This window comes from Symphalangus syndactylus, chromosome 11 (assembly GCF_028878055.3).
Source record: "Symphalangus syndactylus isolate Jambi chromosome 11, NHGRI_mSymSyn1-v2.1_pri, whole genome shotgun sequence".
NCBI classification, from domain to species: domain Eukaryota; kingdom Metazoa; phylum Chordata; class Mammalia; order Primates; family Hylobatidae; genus Symphalangus; species Symphalangus syndactylus.
In genome coordinates, this window is record NC_072433.2 from 119,006,238 (window position 1) to 119,030,249 (window position 24,012).

The window sequence follows — 24,012 nt, forward strand, 5'->3', positions numbered from 1 at the left end:
CAAGATCTCAAGCACACATGTGGCCATTGAGCCTGAGAGGACATGTAGGACAAAACCACTTTGGAATTGATTTTGAACCAATAGGTGGGTTGGTGGATGCTCCATAGATCTCCTGAAATCCAAGGGAGATATGTCTTGTTAGCCTCTGGGGCTAAAGGAAAGTAGTATTCGTTTGGGCCACACAGTATCTTCATGAAGCCCAGGTGCCAGGCATGTCTCTGTGAGAGGTCATGGAACTGTCCAGGGAGCAGAAGCAGGAGGCAGAGGAGACAGGACACTTCAGAATGACCTGGAAAAGTTGGCTCCACAGGTCATAGCCTTCCATATCTGGTCTGTGGCAAGGACATCAGGGACACATGCACCCAAATCCCCTACCAGCCTACGGGATGGGGGAAGGCCCAATCTCCATTTCTCTCTAAACCCTCTCTGCCACCACAGACAGACCTAGGCTTAGGGGAGTTGGCCTGCAGAATATGCATGAGTTGGCTGGGTGTGGTGGCTCACACCTGTAATCCCAGCACTTTGGGAGGCTGAGATGGGTGGATCACCTGGATCACCTGAGGTCAGGAGTTCGAGAACAGCCTAGCCAACGTGGTGAAACCCCATCTCTACTAAAAATACAAAAAAATTAGCCAGGTATGGTGGCAGGCACCGTGTAATCCCAGCCACATGGGAGCCTAAGGCAGGAGAATCACTTGAATCCAGGAGGCAGAGGTTGCAGTGAGCTGAGATCACGCCATTGTACTCTAGCCTGGGCAACAACAACAAAGCTCTGTCTCAAAAAAAAAAAAAAAGAAAAAAGAAAAAAAAATGCGTGAGTTGAAGGTGTCCCCAGAGAATGACATCCAGCCCATCTGCTGGAAAGCACAGTCACCATGTCACCATGAACACTGAAGGTCTCCAGCCATTAAGCAGGGTCCTGGGGTCTATGTGGCTTCATGCAGCATCAGCTCTAGTGGCAGGGCAGAGTGGCCAGAGCTTCTGCCCCTTCCAAAGCAAAGGGGTCACTGCAGGCCTGGATGGGTCTCCACTGAGTCCACTTTCTCCATACTGACAGTTGTCTTCCTCTCACTGGCCTAAAGGCCTTACTGTCCAGCCTCCAGTCAACCTCCCTGTCCAGTCTCATTGGCAGGCTCACATGCTACCTTGTTGCTTTCTGTCCCAGCTCTAACTGTCCTTGCTGTGTAGCCTCTAGCTGCCCTGTCTATCCAATATCTGGTTGACCTCACTGTCTCTCCCAGTGACATTTCTGCTTATTTATGAGGCAGGATCTGCAGTCAGTGTCTAGAATGGTCTGTAGCAAAGCTAAGGCTGGGACAGGGGTGCATGGGCAGGAGGAGTCCCAGAGGGGAGTCTCAGCCCCTACAACAGTCCATGAGTTGGAGGGAAAAGCAGGGCTTTGTAGCAGGGCTGAGTCTTGATCAGTCCCTTGGAATCCACATCCTACACTGGTGGGCCAGGCTGTGCTGAGAGTGAGGCAGGGTCCCAGGCATTGGTCAATAGGGTCTGTCCCAGAGCTGCCCAGTCAACCTGGGCCTGCCTACTCACTCATTTCTCCAATAGCTATCAATTACTAAGTCTGTTCCTGGCCCTAACAGGTGCCAGCCCACATTCGCTTATACCAGGGGCTGAGCACTAAGATGCTGATTGTTCCCTCACTGGCCTGGCTTCCTGCTCTAAATTCCCAGGAGACAGTGATCTCGGAACACAGGCTTAAATGGGCAGATGGCAAATCAGAAGCCATTCCCAACTCCCCCAGACGCCCCTACTACATGCCTGGATTAGGTGCAGGGAGAGGAAGGGTATCTCTGGGAAGAGCTGGCAAATAGGGTCAGGTGAGACTTCTTGGGATTTGAAATCCTTCTGGCGCTAAGAGTATTGGTTGGGTCTCAGAATAGATAGCTCAGCTTGGCTTGGAATTTCTGTTCCAATCCACTTCCCATGTTCCCATTTCTGCCTGTCCCAGGCCCCAAGATTCACATAAATTAGGAGCTACACAAAGGAAGTAGGCCCAGGAATAACCACACCTACCATGGATCTCCTGAGGCAGCTGAGCAAATGATGAGGAACCACCTCTGGGCATCCTGAAGGAAAACCCCAAGGGCTCAAAGCAGCATCGCATCCACAGCACTCCCCTAACCCCACCAATCTGTGGACCCAGTGGATGGTTAGTGGGAACTCTGGCGAGGCCAACGCAAGGAATGGGAGCATCACACCAGACCATCCAGTGAGGTGAGGATCTTGACTGGGAATTCCTCTCATCTATGCTTGGCAGAGTGGCCCAAGCTCCCAACCTGTCAGGAGACTGGAACCTTGGAGCTCTAAGGAAGCAACAGCCCTCAGAGAAGACTCTCTTCCACAAAACTGGTCACCCAGAAGCTGTGGATTCACTAGTTCATTCATTCATTCAGCAAACACTTCTGGAGCACCTCCTTCTATTCCAGGCTGCACTGGTTCTCAGCACTCAGGGTTCTCCAGTGAAGGGTAACGTGGCCCTGCCTGCAAGGAGTTTACACCTGCTTTTCCCTACTGCTTCTAACATATCGGCATCATCCCCCAGCTGGGCACAGAGCCTGGCATCCTAGCAGGAGCACACTCAAAATCTGTTGTTTACTGATTGACTTGTGGTAAGGAAACAGCTTATAAAACACATTATTAAAATAAATTACTCTCAGGGAATTCTTTAGTTTATGCAATAAACACTTATGTACCCTGTGTGCCCAACTCTGGGTTGTGGACATAGACATGAGACACCTGGCCCTGCCCTCAAGGATACCATGGGCTTGTGGAGGAGGCTTCTGGAGCACAGGAATAGTGTCACCTTGGTGATCCACATGCCCAGTTCTACCCACACCTCCTTGACACAACCACTGCACAGAATAAAGCCAATGCTGCTTGGCCTATTATCCTAGGCCTGCAGAGCCCACCTCTGGCAACCTCACTGGCCCAGCAGAATTGGTCCTTCAACTTCATTCAGTCCTATTGCCAATCTTCCCTCACACAGGTCCCTTGGCCTGGAATGCCTTTTCTTTCCCCACTCCATTTCTGCATGTCAGAATCCTGGATCCCCTTTAAGGAAAGCCTAACACAATTTATTATAATTTTAGCTAACATGGCTGGCTGATCATGCTTAGTGGTCCCTTCCTGGACTGAAAGTCTGAGAATGTGGCCTGACTCACAGCTCTTACAAGTTGCTTCACCACTGAACCTCTCTGAGTCTCAGGGCCTTGCCTAGGCAATGGGGATAACAGCACACAGTGTTGTGGGAGGATGGAAGGAAAGTTTGGAGAATCATCGACAGGGTGCTTGACACATGGTAGGTGCTCAGTGAAACAGCAGCCAAATCAGCCTGTTTGCAATAGTTAATCCCGTAAAAACACCCCTCCACACACACCTAGTACTTACTGAGTATTTGAGTGCCTACTATGTGCCCAGTGCTAGCTGGATACACAGTGTAGCTTCTGTTATACAAAAGCCTGTAACATTTGCCCCTTTTTATAAACAAGCCAGAGCCTTATGATCACTCACCCCATGTATGGGACAGTCCTGAGTCCCACCTGGGGCTGTAGCTGAGCCAAATTCAGCCTTCTGAAGGTCAACCTATGAATCCTCATAATCACAAGGGACGGAACACTAGCTGGAGAGCATAATGAGTGGGTTCTGCTGCCCCCTGGTGTCAGTATGCTCCTACCATATAGGCTGGAGAGCTGTGAGAAGGTGCTGCGGGCAAAATCCTGCTCCATGCTGGTGCACCTTGTACAAATTCAGGCTTTCTTTGTGAGGCATGTCCCCAGCTGGACACAGAGCCACCTGTTCTGCCTGGAGCTCTACCATCTGTCCCAATTCATAACTGCCATCTCCAAACCCCTGGGGTGGCCCTAGACCTCAAGTCAGTTCTCTACCCTAATGGGAGCCCAGAGTGGGGTAAGGGGAGGATCTCATGGGCCTGAACTAAGCCAAAGTGTGCAAGTCTATGCTTGCCCTAGGCATCAATAGCCAGGAGCATGCCAAACCATTCTTTAGACTGGCAAACTTGTCTCACCCCACCAGGGCCAGCCCCACTTCTCCTAAGGCAGAGGCCAAGGGTGGGGGCTTATCTCTTCTCCTTACTGGAGCCCAGCCATAACTCAAGCCATCATTGGACCACATCTATTCTTATCCATAACATCATTACGACCTCCTACTACCCTCCTGGATTCCACTCTCTTCCTCTTGACTCAGCAGCTAAATGGAGGGCTCCTCTACCACCCAAATGAAACCTTCTCCAGAATCCTCTCCCACAACCCACATTGCTCAGGCACAAGACCCTGAAGACTCATCCCCCATTGCAGTTTTTCCACAAACTCTGCTAGTATGGCTTCCTCCACTTGGATCTTGGCCTCCCTATCTCTGACAAATTCCTGTGAATGCTGCAGAAGCCCACTCAGATATCACTGATGGTTGGGTATATGATTGAACAGATTGGACCCTGTGGCATGGGGCTGCCTTAGCCTAGAGGAAGGTGTGCCCTTTTAGAAAGTTATCCACCAAGAGTGGGACCTCTTCCTACTTTGCACAAAGGTGCTGTATAGGCAGGCAGAAGCTCTGATCCACTGCTCCCATTGTCCTCTAGGTGTTTATGGCACTGAGGGCATGCTTCCCCAAACCAGACCTAGCATCTGACTCACGCTGGACTTATTTTACTTGTCTCCTTGTTTAGTATTCAACACACAGGTGAGATCTGGGCTGGCCCAGGACCCATTGCTGGCCTCTCCAGCAGGCAACAGGACAGACACAGCACAGAACAGATGGCTACCTCCCCCAGACAGTCAGATCCTCCTCCTGGTGCATTGCCACACCCCCATCCCCAATTTTATGTCATCTCTCCCTGAGGGCCCTTGAGGGAAACCCTTGCCTGTCCCTACCTTGTCTCCCTAGGGCCAGGTTAGGTGGCAAAAAGCACATAACTCTACTAAAGAGAGACATTGCCTCCTGTTACTGGCTGAGTGGAGGGGATCTGGCAGCTGCCATGGGACAATGGGACCCCGGAGATGGCAAGGCAGAGCATGTTCTCAGGTGTGCTCAGAGAACTACAGCTCTTAACTCAGGAGTCTCTTCTGCCACCAGAGAAAGGCTGGGGGCCAGGTGGAGTCTCAAGGAGGGTGGATACATAACTTAAAACGCCCCGGCATTTGTCTGGGGTATTCTATCCAATGAGCACCAAAGACCAGCCTCAGCCTCTTGCTTTTTGCACTGGGAAGCTCGGCCTCTGTGGAAGCAGCCACTACCTGCCCCAAGAATCACTACTGCTTGACGGTTCTGAGGTCCTGTATAGTCTCTCAGTGAGGCAGGTCCCCCAGTTTCCCATTAGAGGAGGCAGCTGACCACTTTAGGAAATGCTCCACAAGGAAACAGGGCTCCACTTTGAGTCAGTGCCAGCTAACCCTGCTCACAGACAAGGACCCCACAGGGTGAGGGACTTTTTCTCACAGGCTGCTGATGACCCCGGTCACAAGTGGTCCTGCAGCCCCTAGATATCTCCCTGCAGCCACAGAAGACCAAGTCTTCAGAGAGCTGACCTTGGACCCATGGTTGGGTGGGGGCCTCCTGAGGGTAGGGCAAAGGGGTCCTGGCAGTGCGGAGAGGCTCTGAGACCATCCACCACTCAGGCATTAAATGGTGGCTGTCACGACCACCATCACCATTATTTAATTATCCTTGCCCTTTACCTCCAACCCCAGCTCTAGCCCTGCCCTTGTCTGCTGGATATGCCTCAGGACCAGAGTGCCCCTGCACAGACACTGGCAGACAGAAGGAGCTTAGGGAGCTGAGGGGATTAGGGAGGCTTCACTCACTCCCCCAGCTCAGGGGAAGTGTCCCTGTGGCCTAACTTAAGGAAATGGTGGGGGTGAAGGAAGTGATTACTTGGCCCACCAACCCTCCAGGTTCAGGCCTGATCCAGCCAAGCACTTAGCATTGGTTGATCAATTAAAACCTCGAATGGAATCCCAGTCTGCCAGATATCCATGTGATACTAGGCAAGTCAATTGACCTCTGAACTCAGTAAAAAAAGGGATGGTGCCACTGACCTCCTAGGGTTTTCCGTGAATATTAACTAACACGTACAAAGTCTCAGGTAAGGATTTCAAAAGGGTCAACTTCGTCCCCTTCCTTGGCTCAGAAAGAGCTTTATTACCACTTCTGATGGTGCTGTTTGAATGTGAGATAATAACAAACACTAACATTCATAGAGCATTTGCTGTGGCCTAGGACAGGTTTAAGGCCAATTTAAGGATCAAGCACTGCACACAAATTATCAGGCTGAATCTGCACATGGGGCTGGGAGTGCAGGTGGAGATCCTTTAGTGGTATTATATTCTGGAGGACCCCAGGCTCAGAGAGGGGAAGTAGCCGGTGTGGACAGTAGAACTGGCAGATAAAAAGGCCTGTGGTGAGACTCCAGGTGTGGGTGTATGGGGGGTTGAGGGAGGTAAGTGCGGAGGCAGGATCGAGCAGGGGTCCTTGCAGCCGCCTAAGAAGTGCAGTGGTGAGGCTGACTCCTGTGAGGTGGAGGGGAGGGGTCTGGAAACAGTGGAGACACAGCAGCCCTGGGCAGAGCAGAGAAGCCAGGTGAACCCTACTTTACAGAAATCTTGTACTCTGGCTGAAGGACGGGAAGGGAGAGGTCGTGAGGAAGCCCCTCGCCGGGATCAGGAAGCCCAGGTCAGTCCGGGTTACATAGCTGACCTGCTGTGGGACCTCGGGGACCAACACCCTCGGTCTCTGGTCCCAGGAGATGGACAAGGACGCAATGTCTGTTCCTGGCCTTGGCTCAGGGCCTAATCTGATCCGCGGATGGTCCTTGCCATCAGGGAAGGGGGACGCAAGAACTCGGCGGGGGGTTGTGGTGGGGTCGCAGAGAGCAAGCCCCCATCTCCCTCCGCAGACCCAGGTGCTCCTCAAACCCGGCCCGGAGCCCGCGAGAACTGGGGGCGGAGGGTGTACCTAAGCGGCCCTGGGGACCTTGACGGGACAGCTCAGCAGCAGGGGATAGGGGCTCGGCGGCCGCGGAGATGTAACACCTCCACCTCGGGCGAAGACCTCATAGCCTGCGGGAGATGGGAGTCCGGGACGCGGACAGGACGGGCACTTACCTACGAATAGCCAGAGGGAGCCCCCCGACACGAGGAAGAAGGTCAGCATGGCGGTCAGCGGGGCCTGGCCTGGCCCGGCCTCCCCGGCCCGCAGCCCGGCAGCCCCGCAGCCCAGCAGCCCCAGCAGTAGCCGCGCCGCCGCCGCCGCTGCCGGGTATTTTTAGCCCCCGCCCTCCGGCCCCGCAGCTCCCGCCTCCCCGCGCCGCTGCGGAGACGGCTCAAGGGGGAGGGCGCGGCGCGCGCTCTCAACCGAGCCTTACTCCCTGCCCTGCAGCCGGGCCGGGTCTGGGACTTGCCCCGCGCTGACCGCGTTGTCGGAACCGCCAAGCTCCCGGGCGGGGGGAGGGGCCCGGCCGCAGGGCGAACCAGCCCTCTCCGGACCCTCTCCCCAACGTCAGTACCTGGCGTTCTGGGGAAACCGGCTGGAAGGGGGAACACGGGCGACGAGCGCCAGAGCGTGACATTGAGCCCACCCCGCCGCCACCCACCCCATCAACACGCGACCCTGCCCCCGCGCGACTCGCAGCCTGGGTTTTATGGCTGGGCAGGCTCGAATGGCAGCTGGGTCGCTGTTACCTGTCCTAGGAGGTGCACACTCCTGTGGGCTGGTGCCCCCTGACACCAACGCCCGCTAGGACCCGAGTTTGCAGACATGGGGAGCCTCTGGGTGCCGCCTCTGCAAACCAGTGAGGGGAGAGAGTGGCAAGGGTTCACCTAGGCTCTGACAAATCGGGCAGCTAGACCAGATAGTGCCCAGATCATCTGGGGACGCACGAGTTCAGGTCTGAGGCTACACAAGGTCACAGGAGACTTCAGTGTGATCACAGGCTGCCATATGTGTTCACCAGTAGTAACATGGTCACAGGCAGCCACATGGAATCACAGGTGTCTCATGAGACAGACAATCATGGTCTTCATACACAACTGTATGTGGCACACGAGGTCTCAAGAAACCCCCATAGCCACAATGAATGGCCATATAGCCACACACAGACACAGATGCCCACACTGCTGGGCTGAGGGCTTGGATACCTGTTGCAGTGTCTGCTATTGAAAGGAGGAAGCCTAGTTGCACATTTTCTGAAATAATAAGGGTAGACATCCTGGTGGGCACCCCATGAACATCTACACCTCCAAGCAAGATCACCTCTTCCCAATGCCCTTGCTTGTTTTCCTCAAGCATGCAGAGCCCACCAGGACTCCAGCACCGAGGACAGCGCTCAGGCAGCCAGGCCTTCTCTATAGGCAGCCCTCCCAGGCCAGGAGCTAGCTGAGCCACTGCCCAGGAAGAAGAGGATAGAAAACCAGAGAGCAGAAGTCAGGAAGCAGAGAGTGGAAGAGCACGAGATCTCTTCAGGCCCACCAGAGACCATCAGCCATGAGTGCATGTGCGCTCACAGCTCAGCAGCTGGGTGTGAGTGTGTGGGGGCCTGGATCTGTAGTACGAGTACATGGCATGTATGTGCCCAGGCCTGTGTGCACTTTGTAGTGGTGCAAGTGTGCAGATGTGTGCCTCTGAGTCACTTCCAATCTTTACAATAGGGTCCTACACCTTCTCCATCATAGGATCTGGACTCCTGGGAGAGCTGCTCCAGCTTGAACTCAGCCACAGCCTGGCAGGGACTTTGCTGGGATCTCAAGCTTGGCAGGGCTCCTCCAAGAGGGTGTGACAGAGGCCGTGTGGCAGGACTCCTCCCAGCAAGTAACATGGCTTTCAGAATCCCCCCACCCCACCCCTACACTCCCACTGGCAGCAGAGTAACTGGAGATCTGCTGGTACTGAAGAGGAGACCCAGGGGAACCAGAAGGCTGGGCAGAAAGAACATATCTCCCCAGACCAGATTGGTCTAGGGAGGTGGTCAGGTAATTTCCCCATAGGCCAGGGGGCCAACAGAGCATTTCTTCACAGAGCAAGGGGCCAGGAGCCAGGCTGCAAGCCTCAGGCCTCTGCGGCACTCAGCTGTAGGAGCACTCCAGGCCCTATGCGGTTCTGGCAGCCTCCTCTTCAGAGTGATGTCATGGGACACATTTAGCTTGGCCTCCAGCAGGATGTCGCATCCCGTTACTCTCCCTACAGCTGTCTCTGCTACTTGTGAATATTTTAATTCAAAAACCAGTACTGGAGCTGTGACTGATTCCAGCTTAGCCAAGTATTTTTTCTGTTTTCCTCTGAGCATGGCTTGGCTTTCCCTGAGAGATGGGGACAGAAAGGCCCTAGCCTGGTTGTGGGATCACGGCCAGGTCTCTCTCCTCTCAAGGCCTGCTCCTTCCACTGAGTAATGGGACTTGTTCTTTCCTGTCCTGAGTTCCCATGGTCTTCTTCCTTCTCTGTGAGTCTCAATCTGTGGACCATCTGCAGGCATGGGTAGACGCTGTGACTCAGGCCCTAGACTGCATGGGTGTGGCATCCATGGAACTCAGGGCCCAGAAATGCCCAGGCCAGGCTGGGGAGCCCTTGGATATCCCTCTTAGTCCTTAGCCAGCAAATCCAGCCACCATAGTGGCCAGCCATGTTCACACATATCTCCTCCCAGACTAGCATCTCTGAGTGGGCTGGCAGGCAGGAGCCTAATCATCTATTTGCAGCCCTGGCATGGGGTCTGGCCCAAAGAATGCAGAGGATATTATCCTATTTGACAGAGCAAAAGACTGACGTCAGGAAAGGTGAACAACTGTCTTAGGTCACACAGCAGTTCTGGACCCCTGACTCCCATTTATTCATTTTTCATTCATTCTTTCCTACATTTTGATAGTTTCCCAAGTTGCACGTGTCTCCAGTAGAATCCAGAAAACTCACTTTTCCAGCTTCCTTTGCAGCTAGGAGTAGATTAGTGACTTAGACTGTACCAGTGAAACACACTCTCGTGAGCCTTTGATAAAAAAGCCAGAAATGAGTGAGACAAAGTCGTGCACATGGCATCTACGTTGCTGGCACAAGGGTGGTAACAAAAGCCATGGATGGTGGGTGATTCTGGGCGTCATTTCAGAAACTGAAATTTGAGCCTGTTTCTTGAACTGCCCCAAAAGTTGAGCTTTTTAGAAGTGAACATGTTCTTTAATGTACTCTTTTTCTGATTAAAACAGTCAGTCCAGACTTTGTTTAGTCAGTTTGGAGCCAAGAACTCAAAACTGATCCACTCACCATCCCACTGCTTAAGGTCTTTCCTGCCCTCCAGAGGGTGTGGCTTTGGGGCTGGCACACAGCATGATGCATCCTCTGTCCCCATTACTGCATCTCCTAGTGGAAGCTCTGGCTGATGGGGCTGGGTGGGCTGAGCCAGGTCTTTGCTTCTCTGTATTCTAACAACCACACATTCGGAGACCTGAACCAGAAACTTGAGACCCAACAAGGAATCCACTAAGGATAGCTACCCCAACTGAAGCAAAGGCTTTTAACACATGATATAATGGTTGGGGAGCTGCAAACAATATTCAACCTTGTCTTTTACTGAGTAGTGGTGTTTTTCCCCCTCAGATTAGTAAAATTGTTCAACACAGAAATTTTGGAAAATATAGAAAATTATAAGATAAAATCACTTGTAATTTCATTCCCCAATGAGAATGCAATAATAACTAATGCAGTTTTGTATATTTTCTAACAATAATAATATCCAACATTTACACAGGGCTTAGTATGAGCCAGACGTTATTTCTAAGCACTTTATGTATGTATTATGGACCGAATTGTGTCCCCCACATCCCAATTCATATATGGAAGCTCTAACCTTCAATGTGACTGTATTTAGAGTCAGGGTCTTTAAGGTAAGTAAGGATAAATGAGGTCATAAGGGTGGGGCACTAATCCAATAGGACTAGTGTCCTTATAAGAAGTGCGACATCAGGAATAAAGGCCTGAACTTTATTGCCAGAAAGTTTATTGTGATAACTTTATTGCAGAGAGAAGGCAGTCATCTGCAAGACAAGGAGAGGTCTTGCAGACCAGACACCAGCTCTACCATCACCTTGACCTTGGATTTCCAGCCTCTAGAATCATAAGTAAATAAAATTCTGTTGTTTAATCTACCAAGTTTGTGGTATTTTTGTTATGGCAGCTCCAGCAGCCTAATACAATATGCTAACTTGTTTAATCTTTACATCAACCCTGTCTTTTCCCCATGTGTAGTGCAGTTCAAGAAATACTTGTTGAATGAATAAATGAATGATGGATATTGTTTATTCAGTATCTTATGTTGCCCTTTTTTTTTTTTTTTTTTTTTTTTGAGAGGCATGATCTCGGCTCACTGCAACCTCTGAACCTCTGCCTCCCAGGTTTAAGCAATTTTCCTGCCTCAGCCTCTGAGTAGCTGGGATTACAGGTGCCCGCCTCCAACCCCAGCTAATTTTTGTATTTTTAGTAGAGACGGGGTTTTGCCAAGTTGGCCAGACTGGTGTCAAACTCCTGACCTCAGGTGATCTGCCCACCTCGGCCTCCCGAAGTACTGGGATTACAGGCGTCAGCCACTGTGCCTGGCCCTTATGTTGCTTTTTAAAAACCTGACATGAGTTTTTTTCCTATGTTATTACCTCTTTACATTTTAAACAATGAATATATGAGAGCCTTTCACGCATTCATTCATCTAACAAGTATATGCTGAGTCCCCACTACGTGCAAGGCGTTGTTCTAGGTCCTGGGGATGTAGCAGTAAATAAATAAAAGGTCCCTGCCTGCACGGAGAGCACTTGCCCTGTGGAAATGCCATTGTCCGTGTGTCAGGCACGAATTAACCCCGCTTATTTGGGAGAGTTTCTTTTAATTGAAAATTTTCTGTTGATCCAACCAGACAGACAAAACCAATGAGATTCTTTTTTTAAAATAACGCCAATTAAATAACTGAAGGGCTTCTGGGATTTCCCCAGAGCTATGGAAAGGCAAAGATAGAGCTCTTAGAAGTTGTCCTGAGTCCACTAGGCTGGAAGTTAGCACTGGTCAACTGGCTGGGAGTTAGCACTGGCACCTCCAGGTTCCTGAGGGGATGCCTGTGCATATGTCTCCCACTCACACGAGGTCAGAATTGGATGGGAAACAAACGACGTTTTAAAGACTGAAAATGAATCCAACTTGAAGAAAATATAGATTAATGTTTACACCATCTGGGGATGGGGAAGGTCTTTTTATGCACAACACAGAAGGCAGAAACCACAAAGGAAAAGACTGGTAGATCTAAAGGTCTGACTACATGCAAATTTTAAATGTCTACATGTTAAAAAACACCATTACAAAAATCTAAAGAATCAATAGATAACTTGCAAAAATATTTATGCCACAGGCAACAGAGGGTATGACATGTAATCCAAATCAATAAGAAAAAGACAAAAGAGCAAAAGCCATAGACAGGCAATTCAAGAAAGAAATGCTGTCCTTCTCAGCCAAACTGCCCACCTGGGCGAAATGTGAAGCTGTTGCCTGTATGTTTTGTCTCCCTCCTCCAGAGACTACAGTGGCATCGCAGGGTGCTGATCCCTGTGATAGGAGAGATGACCAGCATTCCTTAAGCCCCATCTCATCCATCTGGAACCCCCTCACCCACCCCAATCACTTTTCTCTTCACTAAGAATCCAGACCCTTTTCCCCAGTGGCCACCTAAGCAACTCAAGCCCACCAACCAGGCCAGATTATTTTAAACAATAAAAGCAGGATAGAGATGTTAAGAAACTGTGTGTCTGAGGGTCTGACATCCTGAGAGCCCTTTCTGCGGGAGGGTTTGGTAAGGAGTAATACAAACCTCAAAAAATTCTTACCTTTGGACTATCAATGGTGGGTTGCTCAGGAATTAATACTAAGCATGTGTATGTGGTGAGGGGGGTGGGAATCAGGAATTATTTGTTCAAAAGGATTGTCATTGCAATATTATTTACAGTAGTGCCAAGTTGGAAGCTACCCTAATGCCCAATCACAAGGTTGGAAACATTTTTGGATATCTATAGGATGGCATATGCTTTGCTACCCACAAAAACGATGATGCAGAAGACTGCACAATGACACAGAGAGATGTTCATGGCATGAGGCCAGTTGAAAAATGCAGGTTATAAAACAGTATAGTCAGCATTATTCAAATGATGTTTAAAAGCAGTTATATATTCATGGAAAAAATAGAAGAAAGGTTAATAGTAGTTATCAGTGAGTGATGGGATAATAAGGCTTTTTTCTTCTTTAAATTTATCTGTATTTTCCAAATTTTCTACAATGAATGAACATTTTTGTAACAAGGAAAAATCTATTATAAGAAGAAGCCATTTCCGGTGTCTCTTGGTTCTGTGAGGGCTGGGGTGCTGGAGAAGGGGAAGCAGGTCATGGGAAGATAATTAGGGAAATCAGAGTGACGCCCCCTCCCACATTGCCTGACAGCAGGGTATGAGTAGAGAGTTCCTCCTCCAGGGACCTGTCACCTTCTGACCCTGCAGTCTTTTGGCACCTGCCCCAGGTCCCCCTTTCTCTTGCGGCCGTTAGAAAACCACAGTGAGCTGGGGCTGGAGAGAGAGAGAACAGGGCTGGAGGTGGCCATGAGGACTTTCAGGGTAGCTCCTTTAAGCCTGGGAAGATGGTACAGAGGGAGAGATGGGGGAAGAGCCAGAGGCTTTTAGAGGTGGTGGAAGGAGGAACTCCAGGAGGCGGCCAGGTGCCAGGAAGTCAAAAAAAAGAATTTCCAGAAGAGGGTGGTGCATTCTCTGGAGGCAGGCAGAATGTGTCCTGCTCACAGACCTTATTACAGGGAACCAAGACTTCAACACCTAAGACACTGGACCCTGCCCATTTGCACCCAGACCCATGGAAAACAAAACCTGTCCTTTGGGAGGGCCAGGAGAGTAACAGGAAGGTGGAGAAAAAAGTCACTAGAAATCTGCTAGAGGGCGCCAGAAAGGTGCAGAAGGGGCCTGACAAAAGAAACAACCCCAAGAACCAGTGGCAGACCACCCAGAAAGGCCAGCAGGGTGGGGTCCTGAGAAGCCATCGGAGCCAGCTGTCCTGTCCTCCCTAATTCCACAGAGGCCCAAGGTGGCGCAGGAACCTGCCCCAGGCCACACAGAAAATTAAGACTAAGACCAGACCAAATCATGGATTTCTAACTCCCTCCCCAATGCACCATTCATTATTCCCTAGGGAGAATGTTTAAAATGTTGAAAACTTAAATAATTCCTGCATATAAATTATTTAAAACTATATAAAAACATTATTTGTCATCCAGTTCAATTTATGAGGTAAATATAGACACAATTCCAAGACTTGATGTGACATCAAATTTTTTGAACTAAAAATAGTCCAATATTGAATATAAATACAGGCACCATAATCCTAAATGAAATTTTAACAGATGGATTAACTATATAAATAGAAATTCCATGAAAATAAAATAGCATCTCTCTCCAAGGTGCCAGGTTGATATGGAGCAAGCAGCCAGGGGCAGAACGCACACACTTGTTGAGCATCATCCAAGCGCAACTGCTTGATGAACTCACATTCTACCCCTAGACATGCTAAAATATAAGGATGCTAGGATTATCTCTGCAGCACCTTCTTTAGAGAATACCTGCTCTCACTATGCCCTTCATTCCTTCCATAACTTTATGATAGCAGCTGCCATGGTCACAGAAGTGTGACCCTGTTCACTGGTTACCTATGAAACATCCAGGTGACCAATAACTAATTGGTCCAATAACTAGCTGGACCCATCATAGTTCTTCCCTGGGAACTCTGAATTGGGACTTTAGTCCTTTTCTGCAGAGAATATATATCTGCAGAAAACATGACAAGTGAAGCAAATATGCCCAGAGAAGCAGAGATGAAAAACAGAGGAATGCATTGCTAGATTCTCTATAGGGCAGACGACAGGTGGGGAAATCAGTGCAAAAAAATCAGACTAGAAGAGGGCTCAAAACCAACTATGCTGCATCTCAAAGCCCAGGTAGAGGTTTTCAGCCAGTCCAGAATGGAGTCTGACCTTTCAGTGGCCCTCATTTCCCACTGTGCCTGCAACTGTGATTCTAGTCAGCCCTGGAAGCCCAGCTGCACTCCTGCATTTGGAACATGTGAGATACTTCTGGTGACTGACTAATCAATCTCAATTCCCTTTTAGCTGGCTTGAGTAGATTATGGTGCTTGTGGTCACTTGCACTGACTAACACCTCATTTTACAGATGAGGAAACTGAGGCTTAGAGAGGTGACATAGCTTGCCCAAGGTCTCACAGCTGGCCTGAAATTTGAACCCAAAGCCATCCAAATTCCAAGCCTGTGTTCTTTCGATTATACCTATTAACAGGAAAACTGGCAAAGATCATACAAAGAGGAATTCACAACAATTCAATATCTTTTCTCAATAAAATCTATTAAAATTAGAAATAGAGAATTTCTTACGTGGAAAAGGAAATGCAAGAGTTAATTTCTTGGGAAGAGGCAAACTGAATTCAAGAGGCACTCTGTTTCATAGTAGGAAAGCATAGCAAGTGTAACCCCAGAAACCTTAGTACCTGGAGTCTTTGCTCTCATCACTGAAGCTACTACAGCCTTGCTGTGGTTGTGTAGGGGCAAGCCCCAGAGGGAAAGAAACAGAAGATCCCCTGCATTTGTAGAAATACCAGAGCCAACCATAAGCTCTCAGTGATGACACAACAGCAGGGAATCCACCCAAAATACCAGCACATCCTACACTCCAGCCTCTCTCAAAATAATTCTCAAAAAGAAAAGGTGAAATCTGACAAGGAAAACTCCCAAACGAGGAAAAAGTAATGGCATGTAAGACACTCAGGACAGACACACTGAGCCAAGAGTGCAATGAAGAGAGGACAGTTTCACAAAGTGAATTCCCCGAAACTGTGAGGTGAGGAGTAAGGGAGGTGACTTGGCCACAAACACCTGTGAAAAGTCAGATTGAAACCCACAGGGCCACCCTTTCCTGACACTGTGTCACCTCCTACACTCAGCATGCACATGGTATCTCACTCAGCCTTCTGGCAATCCAGAGACACTCAAAAAAGGCATTCACTAAAAATTTGTGCTATAGAATTTCAGAATGAAAGAGAAGTCCTTGAGCAGGTGTAAACACCAGTAGGGCCTGTTCTGGTGGAGAGTCAGAAAATAATTCACCCTGGGGCAGTACTTTTTGTGCCAGAGTCAGCGTGTGCATTTTGGGAGTGAGGAGGATGGACCTCTAATTTGTGCCCTTGGTTTCCTCAGCAGGGCAGGGGCAGACAGTGCCTCTTAAAGGAAGAGGAGCATTGGCAGACAGGTCCGTACTCACTCTGCGCCTCCCTCCAGGCACCTCTGTTCCTGCCAGCCCCCTTCTATGCAGATTCAGCCCCTCTTCCTCCATGGGCCATTCTTCTATTCCCATCACCATGCTCCTCAAGGGTGGGTCCTCCCTGCCCAAGCAGAAAGTCCAGGTCCTCCAGCCAGCCCAAGCATTCAAGGCTTGGTCCTGCTGAACCTCCTGCCATATTAACCACTACTCCCTCCATGCTTCCCCTAACTGATTTGCTCCTACCACACGACCTATTTCCACAGTTCCCTCGCTGGGTATCCCTCCTGTCTCAACCTGAACAAGTCTATGCCTCCACATAAGACTCCTCTTTCCAAGATAAGCACCAGTGAGCTCACTGGGGGAAGATCGCACTCCTCTGAGGACAGCAGCCCACACTGCTTTGTACTTCCGCTTTGGATTACTCAAATTTAGCTCTGCATCTATATGTGGATGGAAGAGAGAAAGAGAACAGAACCAAAGTGAGTGCCTGGAGGGCAGAAACTTCAACGGAAGCAACTAAAAATCTTTGTACTTAAGAGGAGTATTTATGAGGTGGCTGAGAATTTATTACATATGAAAAGAAACAGAAAAATAACAGGAAAAATGTTCCATTCAAAAAGCAATAAAAAATAGAAAATAACTGGGAATAAACTTAAGATGTGTGCAGGACCTAGATGAAGAGCAATATAAAATTTTATAGAAGGACATAAATGCACGAAGAGGTAAACTATGTTCTTGGATTAAAATACTAATTGTTATGAAGACGTTAATACTTTCCAAACTTATGTTTATATTTAATGTAATCTCATTTTTAAACTTAACAATGTGAATATAAATATCATTTGAAAATTGTACATGTACAATGCTGGCCAAGAAACATTTGTGAAAGGAGAATAATACTAAGCATTAAAATACCATATTAAATAAGTACAATGAATAGCATAAAAATAAAATCTGTGATACAAGTGCAAAAATGGATAGATCAATTGATTAGAAAGCCCAAATATTAAATAAAAATACCACATAAAATCAAAAAAATTTCAACTCAAAAATATGTATTATATGAGGAGCTCTTTATAAATCAATTAGGAAAAACACACCCCAAAACAAGCTGACTAAGCAATTCAGAAAATAAAAAATACAAATCACTAGTAAATATTGGTCAATCCCAAAAGTAATCAAAGAAAAAGCCAATAAAAATAAAAATAATGTACATCTTTCCTGTCAGTTATCAGAGTTTAAAGCATGATAATAGATTCTACTGGAAAGGTTTAAGGACATGGGTTTAAATCACCCTTTTGGGGAGAGAAGGCAATTTGGCAAAATACATAGAAAATTTTAGTAAGCATGGTAAACCCAGCAAGTCCCCCTCTAGGAATTTATCTTAAGGAAATATGTACAAAAAATAGCTATATATGAAGATGTTCACCATGATGTTACTGATAATATAACACGTTTGAAGAAACTTTAATATCTAACAATGGTGGATTAGAGAAATAAATTATTGCATACCCATAGGACAAATACTATGTAGCCAGTAAAAATAATGGCATACGAGAATGGGAAATAATGCCAGAAGATGGCTGCACTGCATTAAATTAAAATGGGTTATGAAATCCATTCTTCCAACAAATATTTATTGAGTGCCTACTATGTACTAGGAAACAGCAGTGAACAAAGAAGATAAAACCCCTGTTCTCATGGAGCTTACATTCTATTATGAAATTTATAAACTAGAATGGAAGGTATGGCTCCAATTAACAAAAAGAAGATGTGATTGGAAGGGAGTAAGGAAAGACACAGACTGATGTGTCAGAAGTAAATAATGACCTCTGAGCTGGATAGAGGGTGGTTTTTGTACTCTTTTTGGTGCTTTTCTGAGTTCTCCAAACTTTCTATAATGAACATATATCACATTTTTAGTCAGAAAGAAAAATGAAGTTATATTTTTAAAAAGGAATGCAAATGAAGACATACGTAATAATCAGGTTTTCAAAATCACAGGGTTTGTTTTTCTCTAAATGCATTGCCCACCACTGCAGAGAAGACAGGCTGGATGGGGCTCAGGAGTTGGCTGCTCTGGGAATGGAGGTGAGGGGGGTCTGGGGAAGGGACATCTCAGCAGCAGAGGTGGGTGTGGGATCCAGATAACACAGGATGAGAGGTGGGAGGAAAGAAAGTTCAGGCAAAGGAACATCTTGCAGGTCTTTCTCAAACAACCTCCCCCACAAAATCATATTGATCCTGATTACAGCGTCTTTCCCATGAGTCAGTGTCATCTCATCCCCAGGCATGGCTGAGCCCCAGGCTTCCCATGAGCAGCTGGGACAGACAGGTTGCCCACTGGCTTGACTCAGTCCTTCCTAACCTGGCCTTTTCGATTGTTTTTTTCTGAGCCTCTGCTGACTTTTTGGAAATTAGCCTTCAGAATTGGTCAGTAATTATTTGACCGCTTGTTTTCTTTTTATTCATCAAAGGTGTCACTTTTGGTTCCTTCTATTACCCAGGTAATGTGTGGCCAAGATTTTTTTCCCACATCCTGAGATATTGTAGACCCACCACACCCATGACAATCCACCCAGCCCAGTCCAAGCCCTTTCCGAGATGCCTGAGGTCCCATTTTCTGACCTCTGCTCACCCTCAGGGGTATCCTGTAATCCCCTGGCAATAGTCTGACCCCTGTAATCTCCACTCCTCAGGTCATTGGCCCCTCACCCCATTCCCCTTCAACAACCTCCATCCCAGCCTCTGCTCCCATACGGCCTTCCTGTGTCCTCTGGACTCCAGAGCAGGAAAATCCCGAATGTCTGGAAGTCTTCACAGACCCTCCCTTCACCTCCTGCCCTGATCTGGCCCAGGATGCTGCTCCTGGAAGTCCTCGGTAGGGGTTGTTTCTTCTCGTGGACCACACTAAGCTGGGTTTGGCAGATGGGCAGGACAGCAGCAGTCACAGATCATCTACTTACTCCCTGTGCTCCAGCTCCTTGTTTGACCTCCAGTCCAGCCCTGCTCTATCTTCTGGAGCTGGTTATGGTGATCCTCCCTAAAATGGAGTGCTGATACTCTTTGGGGTTTCATGTGGCTCCTAAGTCATCCATGGATAGATCTTGCCCTGATCTGTGCAGCTAATCATGTGGCTTCTTTCCCAGGTGTGGATGGGCCACTGGGCTGGAGTTCGGTGGCATGAGTGAAGAAATGACACAGCTCAGAAGGAGATGAATGCTTCCAAACTTTATCATGACACATGTGATGACTTGGCACCAGCTTATGGGGCTTCTCCCAGCCAAGGCACCACCAGCCTCCAAGGATGGCCCAGAACTTTAAGATCCTGTTCCTGCTCTCTTCCAGGCCATCACCTCTGTGTCCCAGCTCTCCCCTTCCATGACTTTTACCCACACACATCCCAAACAACACAGCCTCAGGACGGTCCAGCACTCGTGCCATTCTCCCTGCCATGCTGGCCATTGGGCCTCTACTCTCCCTCATCCTTTATTTCCATTCCTGTCCAGCCCCAACTCTCTTATGCCCATGCCCCCAACTCCCTATCAATCACTTTTGTCAGTGCCCTGGGTTTTCCGTCTGTGCTGATGCACTTGTGAATGGGGCTTAATCTTCCACTCCATTGTCCCCAGCCCGGGACCAGCCTGGGCTGCTGAGAAGAGGTGGGCATGGGTAGTTACAGCGGGGTGGGCTGTGTGCTCTGATAGAAAGACTCCAAGGGGTTCGGAGGCATAGGGCACAGGGGCTCCTAGCCCAGGGCCACTCTGAGTCCAACTTCAACCCAGAACAGAGAAGAAAATGACTGTCCTGTGGCCTGGATGTTCCTTTTGGACCACAGCTGTGAACCACATGGGCACTGGCTCCAGCCATGATAGACTTACTTGAGTCCATTTTTACCCCCAAATATGGCACCTTTTCTCTTCCATTCACAGGAAAATTCCCTGATGGAGCGGTCTACACTCACTATTCCTACTTCTCCACCTCATGGCCTGTCCTCCAAGGCGTGACTTGTCAAGGTCACTAACACCACCATGTTGCCAAATCCAGGGTCCACGTCTTTGTTCTCATATTGCTTTTTTGTTGGGCAGCCTTCCACTCAGCTGCAGGGAAATAGCTTCCTAAGTGTTTTCTTCTCTTGCTTCCATGATAGCACATGCCCCAGGCTTTCCTGCCACCTCTCCAGATGCTCCTTTGTTCTCTCCTTTGCTGCTTCTCCTCAGGAGCCGTCCTGCCTCTAAGTGCTGGAATGCTCTGGGGCTGAGTCCTCAGAGCACAATTTACACATGCTTCTCAGTCCCCTCTCCCAGCCTCACAGGTGCAAGTACTGTCTACCTGCCAATGAAAACTAAATTCTTATTTCCCACCCTGATCTCTCTCTGGAGCTTCAGACTCCTACATCCACCTTTCCTCTTGGTAACTCCCACTGGATATCAAGTGGCCTCTCCACTGAACTACAGCCCTATGGACATCGGTGCAGATGCACTTTCCTGGCATCCTTCCCACCCTTCCTGCTCTGGTATGCAGATACTCCTAGTGTGAAAGCAACTGGTAGAACCCTGCACCATTGCCACCGTGATTGGTCATCTAAATTAAACAAAAGTTCAGGACTTTTGTTTAATCGTTTGACAGCAGAAACTTCTGCTGGTGGATGTCAGGACTGGAACCAGTGCAGCCATTTTGCCTTATTGAGGGATGCCAGACTGAGGACAAACCAACTGATGGAGAAGCACCGACCCAGCTATGCCAGAACCTGTACCACCTCTGGGCTTTTCAGTCACTGGAGTCTATGCAGTCCAACTGCAATCCTCCAATTCACACTTGCCTCTTCCTTCTCATACCTCACATCCCGCCTGCCTGTCAGCAGCTCCTTCCGGCCCTGTTTTAACGATAAATGCAGAGTCCATGGGTGACTGGCTGCTCTGCAGCTGCTCCCAGCTCCCTGCCCTGCCGTGCCAGGTGCCTCACTGGTCACTCCACTCCTACTCTTGTCTCCCTGCTTCCCACTCCACCACAGTAGCCAGGCTCATCTTTGAAAAACCTAAACGAGATCATGTCACTAGCGCAGTGCCTGAAACTCTCTAACTTGGAAGAGAATCCAGAGTACTTATCAGGTCCACAAAGCCACGAGCGATCCAGCCCTGTCTACCTTTCTGGCTCATCCTCTCCATGGCACCCACCCACTCATACTGGTCTCCTCTTCTTTAGAAACTCCCTGGTCACTCCCACCGCAGGCCCTGTCCCTGTTCCACTGCACCCACGTTCTTCCTATGTCATTCAGATCTGAGTTCAGATGTCCTATCCTGAGGGAGGCCTGGCCTGTGGCCCATTCTCATGGCGCCCACCCAAACTGTCACAGTCCCTTGTTGGATGAATACCACTTATCATGATGGGACATTGCCTTGTGCGTGCATATGTTCACTCTTTAATTGTCTGTCTCTCTCCCTCCCTTGGGAACTCCTTGTTGGCAGACCCAGCCCCGTTCCTTGCTATATCCTAGGTCCTAGCATTGCATTTGGACAGAATGTGAATTCCAGCAATGTTTGTGGCCATTATAGAAGCAGAAGGTGGTTGTGGCCTCGCTGGTGTGAGACTTTCTGCCCCACTGCACTGGAAGCCAGAGTTTTCCTCCAGGCCTCTGGGCAGAATGGAGGTGCAGATGCAGATGCAGAGGGTTCAGGGGAGAATCTGTGAGGCTTTCAGAGACTGTGGCTCCAGAGAGTAGTTCACACCAGTTCCCAGATGTTCTATGGAAAAAGTATCAGAGAAAAGGGGCCTGAGAAACCTCTGTGGCTGCAGTCACGGGAAGCCCCAACTCAGAGAGGCCCTGGGGCGGGGTGTGTGGGGAGATCTCAAGTCATCCTGAGGCCTTTGGTCATACGTTCCACATCTGCTGGGGTCTGGAGTTCCTGATGCCATAGTGACCACCACCCTGACCACTATGGGGTGGGTGATACCATCTGGGACAAAGTGGGCCATGGCAGGCCTCAGATCAGACCTGGGACTCTGCTGGACCAAGGCCACTCAGGTCTGGGCTGGGGGCGGTGGGGCTGCTGTACACATTTCCTGGCACACGTTTCCTTTCTCCCATTTGATGAGCAAATGTTGTCACTGGCGCCTTGGCCACAGTTTCCTGCCTTCTTCTGAGATCAGAAGCCACAGCCACAGTCTCAGTGACTGCCCCACAAGGCTGGTCTTGGTTGAGAGTCAGCCAGACTACTTCAGAGACAGGGCCAGGCATGTGATGTCAGCCCATGCTCCCCCAACCCCACCCCAGCCCTTCCCAAGGTGGGCACTCTGTGATTCAGGGGGCACATTCAGTGGCAGCTAGTTGGATGTCTTGGGGAGGGTCAGCTCTGGCCCTGGATGGACAGGATAGCTCTGGGTAGATCTGCACTCACCACAGGTATGATGAGCACCCTTTGGGCTCTGGGGAACCCCACTGAACCCCTGGCCAAGGGTACAGATGTAGGTACTGGGGGCCACCTGTGGACCAACATCCCTGGACTGTGATCTTCACCCAAGCTCTCCACGACCCAGGCTGGACATGCCTCATGCGCACAGCCATGCCCTCCCGAAGCCATGATTGGCCTGTGGCTCTCTGCGGAGCCACCCTCTCTTTCACTTTTCATGCTGCTTCCTCTGCCTGAATACGTTTCCCCACTGTCTTCACTCATGGGACACTCCTCCTGGAAGCCCTCCATAAACTCCCTGCCATCATGGAGGGCACCTCTCTATGCTCTCAAAGGCCCTAGACAGTGTAGTTCTCTCTCTCTCTCTCTCTCTCTTTCTTCTTCTTTTTTTTTTTTTTTTTTTGAGATAGGGTCTCACTCTGTTGCCCAGGCTGGAGTGCAGTGGTGCAATCTCAGCTGTCTGCAACCTCCCCCTCCCAGGTCCAAGCAATTCTCCAGCCTCAGACTCCCGAGTAGCTGGGACCACAGGCATGCGCCACTACACCCGGCTAATTTTTTATTTTTTTGTAGAGACGGGGTTTCACCATGTTGCCCAGGCTGATCTTGAACTCCTGAGCTCAAAGTGATCTGCCCCCCTTGGCCTCCCAAAGTGCTGGGACTACAGGCATGAGCTGCCATGCCCGGCCAACAGTGTAGTTCCCAATGAGGCTGCAAATGATCTCCCTGAGTGCTGCCTTGACCACTTTATTTAACATCGTTATCCCTCCTTCCTCTTCTTCCAAGTATCCTTGGTTCCCTTATTCTGCTCTACTTTTTCCAAAGCATTTATCAGCTTCTAACATCCCATACATTTGCTTACTAAAATCACATGTAGTATTAGTATTGTCTCTCTTTCTCCTTGCTGAACTTTACAAGGACAGGCATCTTTGGCTGTTTTCTTTACTTATACATCCTAAGCACTTAGAACAGTGTCTGGAAACTAGGAGGTGGTCAATAAATAACAGTGGAATTAATGAACCATAGCTGTCTCTTTGCTTGTTTGTAAGCTTCAAGGGTCGGGCCTAAAGATAAGCCACCTCTGTGTACTCAGCACTCAGTGCAGGATTGTGGGCAGAACAGGCATCTGTAAACTAAAGCCCTTGGCCTGCCATTCAAGGCTCCTATCATCTACAACCAAGCTTTCTTTCTAGCCTCATTCAGCAGAGTACAGCGGGAAGAAGTTCTGGCTAAACAGT

The 24,012-nt window shown here is 49.1% G+C and overlaps 1 protein-coding gene and 1 long non-coding RNA gene across 13 annotated transcripts in view; one reads left to right on the top strand and one right to left on the bottom strand.

Moving 5' to 3' along the window:
• ACSL6 (acyl-CoA synthetase long chain family member 6) overlaps window positions 1-24,012 on the bottom strand; it is a 115,189-nt gene that overhangs the window by 54,152 nt on the left and 37,025 nt on the right. For 3 of the 12 annotated variants that reach the window (XM_055299364.2, XM_063612995.1, XM_055299359.2), the window contains exon 1: window positions 7,134-7,386. The exons of 3 other annotated variants lie outside the window; for them this stretch is intronic. In XM_055299364.2, coding sequence (XP_055155339.1) covers window positions 7,134-7,182 — 49 coding nt within the window. In that variant the 5' untranslated portion in view covers window positions 7,183-7,386. Of the gene's footprint in view, window positions 1-7,133; window positions 7,395-7,534; window positions 7,564-24,012 lie in introns of those variants that run through there. 6 more of the 12 variants (XM_063612997.1, XM_055299362.2, XM_063612994.1 and 3 more) reach the window with 5 other exon arrangements.
• On the top strand, window positions 8,653-11,156 carry LOC129493328 (uncharacterized). The gene is made up of 2 exons (XR_008661115.2): window positions 8,653-8,996; window positions 11,031-11,156. It is a non-coding gene; the product is annotated as an uncharacterized lncRNA (long non-coding RNA).